The sequence below is a fragment of the Manacus candei genome, unplaced genomic scaffold (assembly GCF_025592945.1).
Source record: "Manacus candei isolate 608988 ecotype Guabito, Panama unplaced genomic scaffold, ASM2559294v1 h1tg000003l, whole genome shotgun sequence".
NCBI classification, from domain to species: domain Eukaryota; kingdom Metazoa; phylum Chordata; class Aves; order Passeriformes; family Pipridae; genus Manacus; species Manacus candei.
Window position 1 is genome coordinate 5,717,935 of NW_026138051.1, and position 17,968 is coordinate 5,735,902.

Sequence of the window (17,968 nt, forward strand, 5' to 3'; positions counted from 1 at the left end):
ACCTCTACCTTCATTTTTTTCCCTTGCCACTGCCTCCTAGAGTCTTGTCTTAATTGAAGCAGTGAGGAGACCATTTAGCAGGAAGGTGGGAGGAAACAGCCTCAATATCATTCATCTAAATCACTCTCGTTGCTCACTACATCTATCAAAATTTCTTCTAAGTGTCTTACGAGAGATTAGTTGCTGCAACTGTGCAGATGCACACGTGCCTGGTAGAGCTCTGCAGGCCTTCCCATCCAGGGCACACACACCAAGGTGTGGAAGAAGGCTGCTTTTTGCAGGTATAAATTATGCACCAAAATAAGTTGGGCAGCTTTGGTGCTCTTGCCAACACACCTGTATATAAAGTTCAGGTCCTCTGAAGTCACGTCCCAGCTCTCCACAGCTGAAAACCACCCGAGAGCATCTTAAAAGTGGTGCAAAAGCTGTCAGGGAAGAGCAGAGTGAAGGTGAAAGGTGCTGAAAGGATCTGTCCATATGAGCTGACCCTGCTTCTGTACCACAGGTAGGTCCTGAACACAGAGCAGCTAAAAGTCTGCAAAACTATGCAGAATTCAGTGCAGAGTCAAAAGGAAGCCCAAAGAAGCTCAACTTCAAGCCAAAATGCTCTTTTACAATTTGAGAATTCAGGACTTTGATCATTACCTTTAAAAACTCCGTTTTTGTTTCAAAACTGAGTGGTCTCCAGCCACGGGGAAAAGGGAAAGAGACATTTAAGGCAGGTTGTCTCATCAAAGGTCTGAGTGCAGATGCGGGGCTGGCTCTGAACTCGCACCACCAGCCTGGGACAGACCCTGTTTGCTGCTGTTTTCGGCTGTGCTGTGCTGCTGCTTGTACTCTGCCGGCGGGGAATGAGCCATCAAAGCGTTCGCTTTCAGCTTTGTTATTGATTCACTCGACCGGGCAGTTGTAAAACCCCCATGACGGGTTGTGACACAGGCTCTATGTTTGCTTGGGCACTTTGACCTGCACGCAGAGGGGTGGCTTTGGGCCGAAGCCAGAGGAGGTGGCGATGGGCAGCCCCAGCGCCCCTGCCCTCTGTCCTGCCCCCACCCGGGCTCCAGCACAGCGTCCTGACTGATGCTGAGCAGCCCTGCTATGGAGTCAGTCTGAGAGAGTTGGAGTTGTTCAGCCTGGAAAAGGTTCCAGGGACACCTTACAGCATCTTCCAGTACCTAAAGGGCTACAAAAGAGCTGGAAGAGAAGTTGTAGATGCTCCCTCCCTGGGAGTGGTCAAGGCCAGGTTGGATGGGGCTCTGAGCAACCTGGTCTTAGTGGAAGGTGTCCCTGCCCACAGCCAGGGGATTGGAACTGTGTGATCTTGAAGGTCTGTCCCAATCCAAACCATTCTACAGTTCCATATTATCCGTAAAACTTATGTTCTGATTTTGTTTTCTAAACAAAGCTGAGAGTTCATGTGGTTGCAGTATTGCGGCCACAGTCTGACCACAGAGGCTTGGTCTCTTCTCGCTCATGCTGGTGTGGAATGAAACAGAATGTGCCGGGAAGCCCCAGCCGCGGGTCTGGGCTGCGGGAATCCCGGCTGCGTGCTGTTTTCCTGCGGCTGAGAAGCGTGCCAGGGCGCTGGCTCGAGTTTAAATTGTTGCTGAGGCTTCCGCATCGCACACATTGCAACCGGTAAAAGGTATTACACCGAAAGCGAATGGTATATTATTCCGTGGCGTAAGTGGTTGAAAAAAGTCCCTGTGGGGATGGGTTTGCCTCGGGGGTGGCTGGCTGGGAGCGGAGCCGCGGGGCAGCGGGAAACACAGGCAGAGGGAAATACAGGCAGAGGGAATCCTTCAGCTACTCGGAAAACGTCCGAGGGCGGGAGCGTCCCGGCAGCAGCGCAGGCTGGAGGCGCTCCCGGCCGGCCGGGAGGGTGACTGGCGGGCGGGCGGGCAGGGGGTGCGGGGCCGGTGGCCCCGAGCGGCCGTCGGCGAGTCCCCCCCGAGGGTGCGGGGGTCCCCCCGCCCGGGCCCGCCCCGCGCTGCCCGGCGCGGCCGCGCGGTGGCGCCATCGGCCCGGGAGCGGCGCGGAGCCCCCGCGCACCGCGAGCCCCCGCCCCGGGCAGGGCGGCGGCGCCGCGGGGAGGGGGCGGCGGGAGCGCCCCGGGACGGGCCCGCGCGGGGCCTGGGGTGCGCTCCTCCCCGCGCCGGCCCGGCGGGGAGCGCTGCCGTCGGGGCGGGAGGAGGAGGAGGGGCCCCGGCGGCGGCGGCGGCGGCGCGGGCAGAGGCGCGCATGGAGCGGCCGGGGAGCAACGGGAGCTGCCCGGGCTGCCGGCTGGAGGGGGGCCCGGCGGCGGGGGCCGCCACGGGCCTGGCGGCCGTGCTTATCTTCACCATCGTGGTGGACGTGCTGGGCAACGCGCTGGTCATCCTGTCCGTGCTGCGGAACAAGAAGCTCCGCAACGCCGGTGAGCGCGGGGCGGGCGCGGGGGGCGGCGGCGGGCGGAGCGGAGCGGAGCGGCCCCGCACCGCGCCCCGGGCTCCGCTGCTCCGGCCCCGCACGGCCCCGCGGCCCGCTGGCGGCGGGGCAGGAGCCCGCGGGGGGCGGCGGGGGCAGGACCGCAGCCCCGCAGCGGAGCCGTGAGGGCATCTCCGCTGGGGACCCCCGGGTCCGAGCTGCCCCAGCCGACGGGTCCGAGCTGCCGGGGAGCCGGAGCAGCGCCCGCCCGTCTGTCCTCTCCGGTGAGCGGGCTGCCGTCGGGTTCCCGGCTCGCTCTCTGTCCGTCCCGTCCCGCTGCTGCTGTCCTCCGACTTTTCGAAACTTCTGTCCCCCAGAGGCAGCTGCACGTGGAGGAGCCCGAACTCAGGTAAAACCCACGTCCCTCCACCCGACCCGCGCTGGGAGGAGCGGGGCAGAGGCGCAGGTGAGAACTCCGAGTGCCGTGTCAGGTGCGGAGGAAGAGCGCTCGGGTTTTTGAGACGAGTCCATTACAACGCTGAACACTTGCTTTTGTGTTCCAGCCTTGCAAATGTTTTAGTATTTTCATCGTAAAGCTGCGATGCTGAAAGCAGAGTAAGATTTTACATGATTTTTTCCATGGGTAATTTGGAAGTCTGCTTTGAAGCCTTATGTATTAACCTCCCTAATGAATTAATCCAGGAAAATTGTGCAGTGGATACTATTAAACGTCTTTAAGAAGGCTTTATGGTTTGAGGGTGTAAATTTTTTTTCCTTCAAAGTCTTGTTATTTTAACAAATAGTACTGGATATCAATTTTAGCAAAGTAATATTGGATGTAAGTTGCTCTGTAAGGAGTTTCAAGTAGTGTGTTGCTTAAACTGTACTGTAGCATATGTTTTGCTGAGGAGTACACCGCTGTCTGCTTTTATAGAGAAAGACATAAAATGACCTTCAGTTTCATAGCTTGTAAAGTGGTTTTAATGAAATATCTCCAGTGTTCATGATGTGTTGTAAGCATTTTGAGACGCTGATCTCTGTCTCTCTCGGTCCTCCCTGACTATGGAGTAACTCAACAGAGTTCTGTAAAAGTACCTGATGGGTAAGGCTGACGGGACAATTTCTCCCCAGTGCCTTTAATATTTGATTGATTCATTAATGATAGGTAGTACAGAAATGGCCATTGGCTTGAGCAGGTGAGTTGCTCTTTAACTGGTACACAAAACGCTGCCCCTAGTACCCACAGTACACAGACATGCTGTACTGGGTTTATGAGAAATTTAGTATGGTTGGAAAAGGTATTTGCTGTTCCCTTCAGCTTTGCTTTAAAATGTGGGTGTTGCGAGCTTGTGATCAGTGGTTCTGGGAAAGAAAAAGAGACACCCTTCCCTTCTCCCAAGATAACTAGTGGTTAATGTTATCTGGCTGGTTGGGAAGCAAGCAGATTTGAGTCTATTAACTGCTTTTATTACCTTCAAACTGTTAATCGCTTGAATGTGTTTCTTGTTTTAAGACTGCCTCTGCTGTGAGTTGAGTTAAAGTTCTTGTGGAAGTGAAAAGAGCAACTTTCTCTTGAAGTGATCATGGAGATATTTTCCAAATCTTAATCCTTGTCAGTAGCTTGTTGTCTGCTCTCCATACAAGCTATTGGGGTGTATGAGTAAAGCTAACACAAGTTGCTCACCTTCCTGATCTGAGGGAAGGTGGCTCTTTTTGTACACAAAACTTGAGTGGGGAATTCAGTGTGACAGGCTTTGAAGCAGTGGTAAGGTCAGGAGACCCATCCTGCTTTATTCACCTGAGTTCACTTCTGCTTCTCCTTCAGTCACAGCCTAAACTGGGAATGCCTGTGCCCAATCACTAAAGTTCAACAGCAGAAGGGTGACATGGTCAGGTTGATGGTGATGGTCTGAAGTTCAGTAAGATTAAATGTCTAACCAGCATCTAACTGTTGTCTTTTTGCTGAGAAGATCATGTGTGTTTAGGATGTTCAGACAATACTGCTTCTCTCCATGTTGGGAAAAAAGCAGTCTGTCAGCCTTCTTGGACCCAGGACAAAAAGTCAGGGATCTCAGCTCAGTTCATGCTCCTCCTGACATGTGAACAGCCACGTGAATGAGAGGGGCTCAGTTGGAGCCCGGCAGCCAGTTTGAAGTCCTTTGGACAAAGAGTTTATCTGCTCATGTGCAAACATACCCTAAGCCAGTTCAATAAATGAAAAGGGCACCTGTGATGGCTGTGTCAGCTCTTGTCAAATCCTGGAAGCGCCAAGCTTCGTTCCCTCCATTTCTGGAGCAAGCCCATGCAAGGTTGTCCAGCTGGACCTAAAACTGCATTGGCAGGATAAGCTGTGTTCAGGCTGGGATGTGTAACTGGCACTGCTTCAGTAGCCGTGGTGGGTGATCACTCTTGTGAGGATGGGGTTTTTGGTCCTTTCCCCTGGACTTCCCTGCAGTACTTGTCACATTTCGGCATCTCTGCTCTGCACGCAGCTGCAACGGGCAGAGTACGAGTGTGTCTGTAGGGCAGGGTCTCATATCAGCAGTTGCCTGGAGCTGAATGAGGAGAAGGAGGTGGGCGGTGCTTGTGGGCAGAGGAAATCGGGATTCACTGAAAGCCACAGGCTTCCTCTGTGATGGACAGTTCGCGTTCAGTCAGTCTTGCTGGAGAACTGCTGGCGTTAAACTTTCCTACATTCAGCTACCCGGACACTTGTAGTTGTTTGTGTGGTCAGAGAGGTTCAATCAAAGCTGCAGGCTTTGGTCTGTATGTTCACAGTGCAGGACAATTATGTGATTGAGGGTGAAGGGCGTGGGAAATAACTCTGCTCCTCTGGCAGGAGAGATGTCTGTCTGTCTTTATGGGAGAGGTGAACTTCTATGGCAATTGAAAACTCTGACAAACCTGGCCACCCTGATATCCCTGCTCTGGGGGAGTTGGGAAGCAAAAGAACTCCCCTGTAAAACTTACCAAGAGAAATCACATTACTCCACTTTCCATGTGGGAAGGTGTAAGGTATGTTGATGTGTCCAGTGTTGTTACTGGAAGGTGCTCAGAGTGCTGAGCACAGATTAGGACCCAAGTGGGAAATAATATGAGTGAGCCATGTATTATGTGGCACGTGCAGGATCAGGACCAGCCAAAGGCTGCTGGCATGGCTGAGTTGACAGCTTTCCATTTCTGCCTCTGGCTAGCTTTACAAGTGTGAAAATCAGCACTAAAACCAGCCAATGTTTTTCAATGAGTTAGCCTGCTCCCTGGGCAGAGGCTCTGCAATACCCTTCTCTAGCTCTTCTGAACTCACTGCAAACTTAGGCACACAGCCCAAACATGCATTCCCTGGAAACCCACGTCTCCCAGCAGTGCTGCCTGGAGCTTTGTGTGCAGAGAGCAATTTCTGCTGCCTCACGGGCCCTTTTCCCTCTTGGGAACGTCATCTCTTGGGGGATCCAAAACCTCTGTGGGGGCAGGCAGTGCAGGTATAATTCTAACGAGGTCACTGGGCTCAACTGGCTCTTAAATCCTCTGGATATACACTATACACTGCTGTTTGCACAGTGTGGGGGATTTTGTTCTTGGGCTGTCACACCAGCCAAAGTCAGGCGTCACACAGAAGTCTGCGTGTATTATGTCAACACAGTTACCTTTGTCAGCCAAATGCAAACTCTCAGAAGAAACACTAGATCCGTTTGACAAGCCCTCCAGCCAGAAAACTGTGTTGACTAACAGGAGTTGTGTTTCCACCCCCTGATTGCTGGCTGCTCCCTGCCCTGCCGGGAGCATGGGCAGGGTGACCAGCCTGCACTTCCCGGGTCAGCCGTTTGCCCTCTGGAAATACTGGCGCAGTGCTAAGTTTTTGTTTGCTTGAGCGGGGTTTTTTATTTATTATTCCAAGACCTCTGGAACTTCCTGGCTGGCCTGGGACATGTTTCTGGTGTTTTGTTTTGTTTTTTTTTTTTTTTTTCTTTTAAGTCAGTGTTGGGAATTTGGTGAGCTCCTTCATATGCTCTGAGTGCAAGTTTTCTAGCTACAGATGTGAAGGATGGTTAGCAGATGGTGTTGGGTATCTTCCCAACTGACTTTTCAGAGAATTTTGCTTCTATAGCTGAGATTTAAGTCATCCTTATTTACAAAGATAAAAAGTATTGCTTATATTTCCACCATCTTGTATATCAGGATACTTTCACTTTTTTAGCATCAAGCCTATTGTATTGATAAATGGTTGCTTTTTTTCCTGATGTACCTATTGCCAGTAGTTATTTTGATATCTTTTAGCTTTCTTTATTAAATGTGTTGATTTCTAGCTCTAATTTTATAGCGAGTTCTCAATTTGTTACATATTTATTTTTAAATTTGTGTCTTGTCTTAAAAAATTCTTATTTTAAACCACATAAACATTTTTTTTAAACATAGTATTGCTGGTTTTGGTGCGAAGGAGGGCTCTACTAAGGCATCTTTAAACATTTCCCAATAAGGATTGTCACAGTTACTTATATTTAGGTGTTTTCTCTCAGTTATTTTTGTTTGATTGTTTCTAGTTTTGGGAAACTGACCTTTTAGAGATGTTGTGTTGGACCATGTTCTGTTTCCTTACCTCAAATGCAGTTGAGAGCTCTGATTGGTTTTCTTTCAGCTACTGCAGGATTTCCTTGTCCTAGAAAGCTATCTATATGTAGGTGTGTTGAGATTTATTTTTTTTTTTTTAGCACCACAAACCCTCCAGCATCTGCCACAAGCCTGAAATTACATCTCTTCTTGCTGTAGATTGTGGGTAGATGCTTCAGGAGCTGCTCATCTGTTCTGCTGATTCATTTGTCTACAGCAGACTCCCACCAGTGCTGCTGATGTACCCAGCCTCTGGCCCTCTGAAGTGTGGGGGACCCTGCCCAGGTGGCTGGGCTTTTGGGGGGGCTCTACTGAGGGAAATGTGCTGTTTATTGATTAAACAGTTCAAAGGTTGCAGGGACTCCGGGGTCTTCCCTTCCCCACTCGCTGTGTCCTCTGGTGTGGGAGGGGGACACCTGGCATGCCCCCAACTGGGATGGGCACCTGTGACATCCAACGGATGAGCTGCTGACAAATGGTCCCACTGCTTCTTCTCTGCTGTTGGTGGGGGATAATCCATGTCAATGTTCTCTTTTAGCTTCGTTGTTGACTCACCCAGCTGGTTGGTGATGAATTCGCCGTATCAAGCTGACTGTCAGTGCTGCTCCCTGTACCACCAACCATGGGAATGGTACCTGCAGCATTAGGGCTGCTCTGGAGAAGCCTGGCTGGGGCTGGGGCTTGGGCTTGGCATGGTGATGGCATGGGCTGTGGGGTTGGTGCAGAGAAGTTGCTGGAAGTGGTCTGTTGTGGGGGGTGTACCTGAGTGGGCTCTGGGAGTGGCAGAGCAGGAGTGCAGTTGGGGATGTGTCGATCCCTCCCTGCATCCCTCTGCTGCAGCCCCCTGCCCCCATGGCAGGCAGGTGCTGGAGTGGTGCCATTGGCTGCAGGAGGTGGGAGAAGCAGGAGTGGCAGTAGGATGAAACCTTTGACAAAATCAATTTGGATTAAGGTGAAGAGTGAACTTCAAGCATAATAGCAGTGCAAAGTGGGGAACAGTCTTGATCTGTCTTTTTCTAGAAGGTAACTTGCATAGTGAGACACAGGCATGTCCACAGCTTGGTCCATGTCAGAGCTGTCCAAGAGGTCCATGTCCAAGCTGATGTGGAGAGGTCTCCAACAGCATCACCTTCAGCTGTTCCAGCTTTGGTGAGGGTTCAGGTTGGGTTCCCACCCAGGGCCTGGCACATCCCTCCTTCCAGCAATGCTGCACTGGGTTTCTCCTGGGCTGTGGGAGCAGCGTGGTGCCCAGAGTGCTGAGGAGGAGGCTCAGAGCCACCATCCTGCTCAGAGTGGCATTTGTGACCCTGTTCTCTGCTGCTCCCATGCTGTACTCCAGGAGCTCTGGAGGAAGCGGCAGCTCCCTCAGGCATGAGCAGCTCCTAAGTTGCTTTGGAGTGCAGTAGCTTCAGAATATTTCTAAATTGGTCCTTCATGCAACTCCATAGGGGTTCCCAAGGGGATTCCATCCCCTCAACTCTGTGAGGTCAAAGCCATCGATATTTGGGTTTGCTTCTTTTTTTTTTTTTTTCTGTTTTTGTTTTTCGAGGAAAAAAACCCCTTCATGTAATTGCAAGTATTTTAGGAGTGTTGGATCTCAGGAGCCCCTTTATGAAAGTTTGTGTAACTTCCAGCAGATATCTCTGCTCTCCCTACTCCCAGGTGTTGGTTTTCAGGACAACCCCAGTTTGGAGCAGGACTTGGACACAGCATTGTAACTTGTGGGTGTGTGGCTGGGGAGTGGAGTTGAAGCACTGTTAGTCACTCAGTAAGTCAGCAGTACTCAGCATGCACTTCAGGTGTACCAGTGGTTTAAGAGCCAGATGGTATGTGGTCAAGTGAGTGATTATATGATAAATACATGGTTTGAGAGGAATGAATCAGGTTTCCACTAGAAACAGTAATTCTGGCATTTCTGAACTGAGGAATATTTGTCTTTGCAATGTTTAACAAAAATTCTGTTACACACATAGGTCTCTATAAAGTTACTCACAAATTAGTTGAAACAAAAATCCTATAATTAGTCAGATTTTCATCTTGTATCATGTAAAATAATACCCAGCCTACCCAGGAAGGCCACCCTATGGACCTTTGAACAAGAGAGCAAGCCAGGTTCAGCCCAGTGCTGAGCTCCTGTTCTCCCTTTCTCAACCCTTCCAAGCCCTTTGCCCTTCCCTGTCTCTAGAAAAGGTTCTTCTTTTTCTCTTTTCAGCCCCAAAGGACATTGCTGCCCTAGGACTTGATGTTCCTGGAATTTTTGGAGAGCCAAGTAGTTAATGGTAAATAATTAATTACGTTGCAGACAGTCCTTCAACATGAGCTGGAACGCGTTTTGGGAAGGGAGAAGGTGGGCATACCGGCCCAAAGTAACTGTTCCCTGTGATTAATTAAAAGGCTCAGAAGTATCATCTGATAGCCTATAAAGAAAATGGAAATTAATTTAGGGATGAGGTTTGTGTGCTTTTTTTTTTTTATTTTGTTTGCATTTTGTTGTTTGCATTTTGTTTGCTTTTCCCTCTCTGCTGAAATACCCCTGCCCAGCCTTTTTAGGGGTTTACATTTGCCCTCACAATGCATTTGTCAGCACTTGGTTTTGGGGCCTCTGTGGGCCAGCAGAGAGTCCCTGGCTCAGAGGAGAGCAGGGTCACAGCAGCCTTGGCAGGAGGGATCCAGGCTTCCCTCTCTGCTGGTGAGGGAAGAACTGATGAGAGCTGTGTTTTTAGGCATGCTGATAGAGGAGGGAAGGTTTGGGGGTGTCAGGGAAGGCATGTGAGGTTCCCACTCCTGTCCCTGAGGGAACAGTGGGACAGGGATGGCAGCATGATGGCACTTCCCCTGTGCTGCTGTCGGTTTTTCTTGGCCGGTTCCTAGGAAAATGGATTATACCACATTCAAAATATTCACTACTGGATTTAATAATATTGCAAAAATAGCTTACATACAAAAATGTATTTCTTTCAGAACCTTATGGTATTCCATGGAAATGCGTTCTGTTTATCTGCCGGCGTTGCCAAGCATGTACTCCGAAGCCAGTGTTCATGCAAGTCATCACTCTTTTAAACAGAATACAAGAACAATAGCCTGTGTCATTAGCTTGGCCCCGTGCTGTCTGAGGACAGTGGCTGTGTGTTGTATCATTCCCTACCTGCAGCTTTTCACTGAAGTTGTCTGGGTCATATCTTTGTGTTGGCATCGCCAGAGAGGCGCCCTGGGGAGCAGAGCCAGGGCTGAGTGGCTGGGAAGCCTCCTTCCACCACTACACCTTTGCCAACTTAGTTTGTTTTTCAGCCTCTGCACCTATAGAGACTGTTCTTCAGTCTCTGCATGTCAAGGGCCTTCCTCCTCATCCTTTCTTTGGAGATGCTCTGGAAGTTTCTGGACACTGCCTCAGTTGAGGAGTAGCTGGGAAGGTGGTGAAGGTCTCTCAACCCTGTCCTGATGTCTTCTCTGCAGAGCTGAGTGAGCCAGCCCAAATAAAAGCAAACCCCAGTCCCTGGGATTGATTCCTCAGCTGAATGAGGTAGCCCAGCCTTACAGCACCCCTAGGACAGACCTGTGGCTTCTCTGCATTGTCGGGGAGGAGGAGATCAGAGCTGAAATTCAGGAAGAGTTTGGCTAGTGGTGCCACGAGGATGTGGCATAAGGAGCATTAACTTTACCTCAAGTGTAGTAAACACTCTTTCCAGTTCCTGGTACAAAGATTAAAAGCAAGGCATGGAAACAAAAATAACCCTGGAGTAATCTTCCAGTAGCATTTGGAAGAGTCTGGAGCTGGCAAAGTTAATATTTCTGCTTTCCTCTCAAGCTTCCCTCTCATCTCCACTCTTCTGACTCTTGGTGGGGGGCAGATCATGCTCTCACGATCAGTATCTGTTAATATCTGACTGAAAGTATCTGTCTCTTTTGAGGTTTGCACTGTTAGCTTATTTACAAATGGCCAGTATGATCTCAGCAGCTCAATAAACAGCAGGGGCAAAGATCATGGAATCATAGAATAGTTTAGGTTGAAATGGACCTTTAAAGGTCATCTGGTCTAACCCCTCTGCACTGAGCAGGGATGTCCTCAACTAAATAAAGTTGTTCAGAGACCTGTCCAACCTGACCTTGAATGTTTCCAGGGATGGGGCATTTACCACCTCTCTGGGCAACCACTTTCGGTGTTTCACCATCCTTATTGTAAAATACTTTTTCCTGGTATTTAATCTAAATCTACCCTCTTTTAGTTTAAAACCATTACCCCTTGTCCTGCTGCAACAACCCCTGCTAAAAAGTCTGTCCCCATCTTTCTTGTAGACCCCTTTAGGTACTGGAAGGTGATCTAAGGTCTCCCTGGAGCCTTCCCTTCTCCAGGCAGAACAACCCCAACTCTCTTAATCTTTCCTCCATAGGAGGGGTGTTCCAAGATGAAGATGATTTAAAGAGTTAGCTGTCCTCTGCTTTCCATCACTAGTTCTTTCTATTTTCTTTCCAGCCTTTCCAAAAATATTGGCACCATCTCTGGGGTTTTCAGTGCTGTGCTCTGCAGGGAGAAATTAGGCTTGAATGAGGTATACTGGTCCCTTTTGTGTAAAAGTAGATGTTGTCAAGGCAGAGATTATATCTTGGCTTTTCCAAGGGAAGACTAGAAATGGTAAAAACCTCTTCTACCGTACCTAAGATGTGAGCATTAAGTCAATGGTGAGCTCTGCCTTTATGTCTTATGTCTTAAACAATCTTTTTATTAATCAAAACTGATTAGGCAAAGTTATTTGGACTAAGTTGAAAGCTTGCTGACAAAAGTCTTTAGAGTCAGTGTAGCTGATAGGCACTGAAATGGTCAGATATTGCAGTATGGATTGCAAGCTCTGCCTCTCTCATGCTCATCTGTAGGGAAGGCAGAACCGTGAGACGAAAAACACAGGTGTGACCTGTGCCAGCTGTGCCCTTGCACAGCACCCTGTGTTTTAAGGGTTCAACAAACCCAGCCTGTTGGAAGGTGCCCTTCTCAGATCACTTCTCGCCCAGGTTAGGAGTGGACTGAACATCTAGGCATAGGTAGTGCTCTTCTGGTCCTTAAGGGGTAGAATGAGAGAGTGGTTTTGTTTGGAAGGGACCTTAAAGATCATCTCATTCCATGCCCACTGGCACCAGTGTTATCATCATAGCCAATTTGTTAGGCAGTGCACTCATGTTGTTCCTGACAGGTGCTGATGAGCCAGTTCTTAACAACCCAAGACTTTGCTGGAGAGTTCAGAGGGCTCTGCTTTCAGGAGGACAAAACATTCCCTGCCTGCTCTAGATTCCTATGGAAAGGTGAGGTGATGCTGTCTGCCACCACCTAGCTCAAAGTCCTTCCAAAAGGCAAGTCAGGACAGAGGAGCTGGAAACTGAGAGAAAACCTAAGTGGGAAAACCAAGGTTTCTCATGCAAGACAGTGAGGATGTAAAACTGACTTGCCCTGCCTAATTAGGACAATAGACTAATTAAGTAATGAGAGAAGCCTTTCCAGTGTGAATGTACCATTGGAAGCCATTAATTAAAAGTCTTACTAAATCCCAGGTTAGGCAAAGCCTTTGATAATAGTGTGCAAGAGCAAGAAATAACCAGCATTGTGTCCCTTAGCACATACACAGCCTTCTCCGCCTTCTCTGCAGAGTTTTTAAAATAATAAATTTGCTTTGGAATAAATTATACAGATATGGAAACAGAACAGAGGGGAAGCAACAAACAGGGCTTACAAGGAGCTAGACTGTTTCAGTCTTGCTGTGGCAGCATCTGTTCTTCCTTACTGGTATTTTGACTCCAGTTCTCTCATTTGTTATTTCCTTTTTGAGACAAATTTCTCCCAGGAGAGGCTGGATTTCTTCTGATTGATTGTTAGCCTTACAAAACCAGTTGCTGCTGCTGGGCTGTTCCCATTGCTTTGACAGACCAGGCTTTTACAGTTTTATCTTTGAAAGTGATTCTTTTGCCCATTTGTAACAAATGTGTAAAGATACCCCATTTTCCTCCCATGTGGAATGAAGACAAATGATCAAACTCTGACACCTTTTTCCTGGAATGTGATCCTAGTTTGTAATCAACCTTTCTACCACAGAAGATAAAATTTGACAGAGGTGGCTGGCATGAAGGCACTTCTGGTGTAAAGGGAAGGGTGGTTGTGCTGTAAAGTTGTGTACTGTGGTCCTGAGGTTGTTGCCATACAGCTCTAGGATTAGGGTGATACACCTGTGTTGTAAGGGTCCTTACTGCAAACCTGGGGTGTTGTTGTACCAAGCCCTTGGCCACAAGCTGTCCTTAGCTGGGGTAAAATTCTCCCCAAACTGGAATGGGAGGATATAGCATGTCAATGAAGAGGGAGGGCTGAGCAGCCCTTTGCTGAGATTTAGCTTTCTGCCTTGGACATCTAATTCATTTTGAAATAGAAAGCTGACCAGTTATTCTACACTGCGTCATGCAAGAAAAGCACTTCTTTTTTTAAAGAAGAAGAGAAGCCGGTTCCTGCAAAGCATTAGTTTTGTGTTTGTCCTTCCACAAACCCTTGCTTCTCTAATTCTGCTGAGACTGATCTTTCACCGAGGAAACGAGGAAGGCTGGGGAAAGATGCTGCGTTTGGGGCATCTAAACGCGCTCGGTTGCTGACTGCAGGATGAGGATGCCAGCACAGACAGGCTCCTGGCAGTGTGTTGCACTTCTGTCTTTGGAAACCAGTGACCTTTTTTGTTCTGTTGGGTCTGTTTTAACTCTTGGACTTTCCTCAAAGCAGGGTTCTCAGTGTGTGCTGAATCCTTTCTAAAGTATTTGGATTGAATTCAAATTGGCAGCCCACTAAATACTGTAAGTAGCTGGTGGCAAAGCTGCATTTGTTGTGGCATCCTGGCTGCAGTGCCACAAGCAGAGCATAGTGTGTTCCCCTTTGCATAAGAGGGACAGATGGTTGGCACTGTGTCGTGAGCGTTGGTGTTTTAATTCTACCAGTAATGCAGGTAGAGTGGGTGCTTGTCCCAGGACACGGCTGTCCCTGCTGGGTCACTTGCACTGGTTTTGCAGAGAGGAGATGGTGCTGTGTGCTGCAGGAGGCTGCCTGGGAGCCTGCCATGCCAGTGCTGTGTGTAGGGCTGGCCCTGCTGTGGCCCTGCTGAAGGCTGGAGCACTGACCTAAGAGCTGCCATGCTGATGGGGACTGCAGAGCTTGGCAAGTCGCTGCTGGGAACAAAGGCAATGGATGTGACATATGTTGTGTCCATGTGTAGGACAGTGAGTGCCTGTCCTGTTGTCCTGCTGTGCTGTGCATTCCTGGGGGCAGGAGAGTGGGGGAAAACAGGGTGGATTCAGGAGAGAGAATGACCCTTGCCCTCCCAGGCATCCTAGAACTCAAAACAGAATCACAAAATCATTAAGGTTGTAAAAGACCTCCAAGATCATTGAATCCAACTGTTAATCTAACACTGCCAGGTCCGTCACTTATCCATTTCCCTACGTGCCACATCTACGTGGTTTTTTTAACACTTCCACCAGTTTCATTGCTCTTCTTTGGACACAAATCACTTGAATATTACTTGAACATCTAATGGGAAGATAGATCCTTTGCAATCATGCTAAAAAGATACTGTATAAAAGTCTTCTGATTTGGGACCTTTTGTCCTTCTGATTGGTGCTGACTTTAAAGGAGATGAGGTCTCTACTAGAGTGGCCTTGAAGTGGCACAGGAATAGAACAGGGAAAGCTGTTGTGGAAGTTCCCTGCAGTGTTGGCGAAAGGACAGTCTGAAGTTGAAGTGTCCTTCAGTGGCAAAAGAGATCAAGGTAGTTTTGAATACAACCCCTTTCTTACACCCCTGCCTGTGATCTCTGTGGCTGTGTACTTGTCAAAAATGGTTTTCAGTTTCCTGTTGTGGAGGGTGTGAGTGGTTAGAAAGCTCTTGTGCTGGCTTTCTGGGCAGCTGTGAACAAACCTCAGTGCTGTTGATATCACCACCACAAAACTGGGCCTGGCAACATTTATTCTTATCCTTCACCCTTGGGAAAGTAAGACAGAAGATGTGATTTATTTAGCATGATGATGAGCTGTGGGGCTGTAACGAGAACATCCTTTCCAGGGAACTGCTGCTGGACCAACACACTTCAGACCCACTATGTGCTGCTTTCTTTCTCCTAGACAAGGAGATTTAGAGCTGTGATACCTGGAAGAAGCTAAGATGTATTTGTGTCCATCTATCCTGCTTTCAGCTGGGATAGAGTTAATTTGCTTCCTAGTAGCTGGTACAGTGCTGTGTTTTTGATTTAGGACTAGGGGAATGTTGATAACACACTGATGTTTTAGTTGTTGCTAAGCTTGATTTAGTGTTTACACTAACTCAAGACTTTTCAGCTTCTCATGCTGCCCTGCCAGCAAGGGGACTGTGGTGCTCAAGAAGCTGGAATGGGACATAGCCTGGACAGCCGACCCCAGCTGATCAAAGGGATATTCCAGACTATAAGTCATCACACTCAGCATATAAATTTTGGGGAAAACTGGCCCGGGGTTGCTGCTCAGGGACTGACTGAGCATCAGTTGGCAGGTCCTGAGCAATTGCACTGTGTTTCACTTGTTTTGTGTGTTCTGATTCTGTTATTATTGTTATTACTTCCTTTCCAATTATGTCCTATTAAACTGTCTTTATCTCAACACACAAATTTTGCCTTTTTTTTTTTTTCCCAATTTGCTCCTCCATCCCATTGGAAGGAGAGGAAACTTAGTGAAAGGCTGTGTGATGTTTAGTTACTTGCTGGGTTAAACCGTGACACCACCTCGTGTTCTGGTTTACTTTACTTCTGTCAGAAGTGCCTAGTTTGCATTTTAACAGCTTCAGCAGGGATAACGCTTCTTCCTCTTGAATAATGCTGGTGGTAGGATGTGAGATGTATAGATCAGCCTCCTGTGGGGCTACAGTTTCACCTCACATTGTATTAGTTTCTCTGTCTCATTTCTTCTCCCTTCGTTTAAAGTTACTTTTGCTTTTAGGTGCATTTCCAAGCTGTGGAAAGCTACTGACATTCAGAAACTCTCAACCTTCATCACCAAGAGCACAGTTCTTCTGCATTCTCTGTCAGAAAGTGTATTATAATTCATTATTCTGCTAATACCTAAGTTTTCAAATGCTTAGGGGTTGTTTTTTAAATACATTAACTCCATTAATTCAGAAGGCACATGTCTGCTAATGCATCAAATCTAGTCCTTATGCCTCTTGTATTTCTCTGTCTTCCTCACAATCATGCTGTATTAATTTCTTCAGGGACTGACAGTGTCTGCCTATAACTGTGGTGGCAGAAGTAAAAAGCCAGCTGAAATTCAGAGCAGGACAAGGCAATCTTGATATGGAATTTGAAAGTGCTGCAAAATTATACATAAAAGAGATCAAGCACCTCTGCTTCTGCCCTTTCCCTTCCCTCTGAGTAGTAAATGACTTGCATTAAAACAGTTTAGCTGAACAACAAAACACAGGTAGATGTAAGCAGCAAAAAGACAGAAATAGAGCAAGAGGAATCCAAAATGATTTTGGGAAGCAGCATGGTGCCTTTTAACTTAAGATCTGTGTTCTGAATCATTGTGCAGAAACATAACCCTTAGTCCATGTAAATGGATTTCAATAGTGTGAGATGAAGTTTGGTGTTTGGGTTTGCTTTCAATAAGCACACTGTTTTGGGGTCACCTCTGCTGTCATCTCAGTCCCCCCTTTCCTTTCCCATGGAAATGGGCCAAGGCAGTTTCATGCTGGGAAGTGATGTAAAGGCAATGAGCAGGGTTTCACAGCATGGAAAATATTTGCTCTCTTCTGCCAGTCTTCTCCTTCCTTTTCCTTAATCTCTGAACATCTCCATGCATAATCTCATCTATAATTATAGCTGCATTGAAACCAAGAGCATGGTATCTATTAATCACTTAATTAATATTTATTTGTTCACATAAATTTAATTCTTTTTCACCTATGTTAAAAAACAGATTTTTATTTGCCATCGTTCAAAGTCAAGAATGTAGAGCGTATTTAAAAAAACACAGACAAAACCAACCCTTTTTCTGTTTGAGGGGAAAAAAATCCCAACCACAACCCGTGTTCTAGCCTTCCCAAGTATTTAAGCAAAAGTAGTCATTGTCTTTAAGAAGTTAAACTTGTTGAGTTTTAACTACATAACCCTTTAAGGTGGTTGTGGAAAGGAAAGATCTGGGGTATGTGTCCAGTTTGTTGTCTGGCTCTGGGATGTCTGTTTTTTCAAAGCAGCACCTGGGGAGGTTTAAGGGGCTCTAAAGGTATAACAGGAGTGAGTTAGCCTTGCAACCTGCCCTGTCCCTTTGCTGTGAGCAGGGACCATGCTTGGGCTGCCAGACTGGAGCTCCTGTGCTGCTTGGCCCAGGCACTCACACACCGACACGAGTGACTCGTGTGCCCTGTCATCTTACCAAAAGTTACAACTTCTGCAAAAGAAGATATTGTTTTATCAGTGATTCTGGCAGCTCAGGCAGGGATTTCTGTGAGCAGCTGACTTAAAGGCTAGAGGGACCAAACAGGGATGCATGGTTCATGTTGTTCTGAGAAAACAGAGATGAGCCTTCAAAGCTGGATTGTGCTGGCAAACACAGCCAACCAAGTTGTTTGAACTGAGCAGTGGAATTTTGAATTTGATAATTGGTAGACAGAAGTTTTCTTGAAATGTGCTGGTTAAAGAAAAGTAATGATTGCATCACTCGGATACCAATACATCATAGAATTGTTTAGATTGGAAAAGATGTCCAAGATCACTGAATCTGCCTGTTAAGCCAATACTGCCATATTCACCACTAATCCATGTCCCTCAATGCCACATGTACAAGTCTTTTAAATCCCTCCAGGGATGGTGACTCAACTATGTCCCTGGTTAGCCTGTTCCGAAGCTTGATAACTCTTTCAGTGAAGAATTTTTTCTTCATATCCAATCTAAACTTCTCTGGGACAAATTGAGGC

General features: G+C 47.7%; 2 protein-coding genes across 4 annotated transcripts in view; one reads left to right on the top strand and one right to left on the bottom strand.

The window, feature by feature from the left end:
* GPR50 (G protein-coupled receptor 50) overlaps positions 1–17,968 on the top strand; it is a 148,791-nt gene that overhangs the window by 5,258 nt on the left and 125,565 nt on the right. For 2 of the 3 annotated variants that reach the window (XM_051787542.1, XM_051787526.1), the window contains exon 1: positions 2,219–2,416. The exons of the other annotated variant lie outside the window; for it this stretch is intronic. In XM_051787542.1, coding sequence (XP_051643502.1) covers positions 2,242–2,416 — 175 coding nt within the window. In that variant the 5' untranslated portion in view covers positions 2,219–2,241. Of the gene's footprint in view, positions 1–2,218; positions 2,417–17,968 lie in introns of those variants that run through there. 3 annotated transcript variants of the gene reach the window in all.
* The window catches only part of RNF128 (ring finger protein 128), a 316,984-nt gene continuing 314,578 nt past the window's right edge, over positions 15,563–17,968 (bottom strand). Inside the window, exon 8 of the mRNA XM_051787447.1 lies at positions 15,563–15,573. The gene's annotated coding sequence lies outside the window, so the exon portion shown is untranslated. The remainder of the gene's footprint in view (positions 15,574–17,968) is intronic.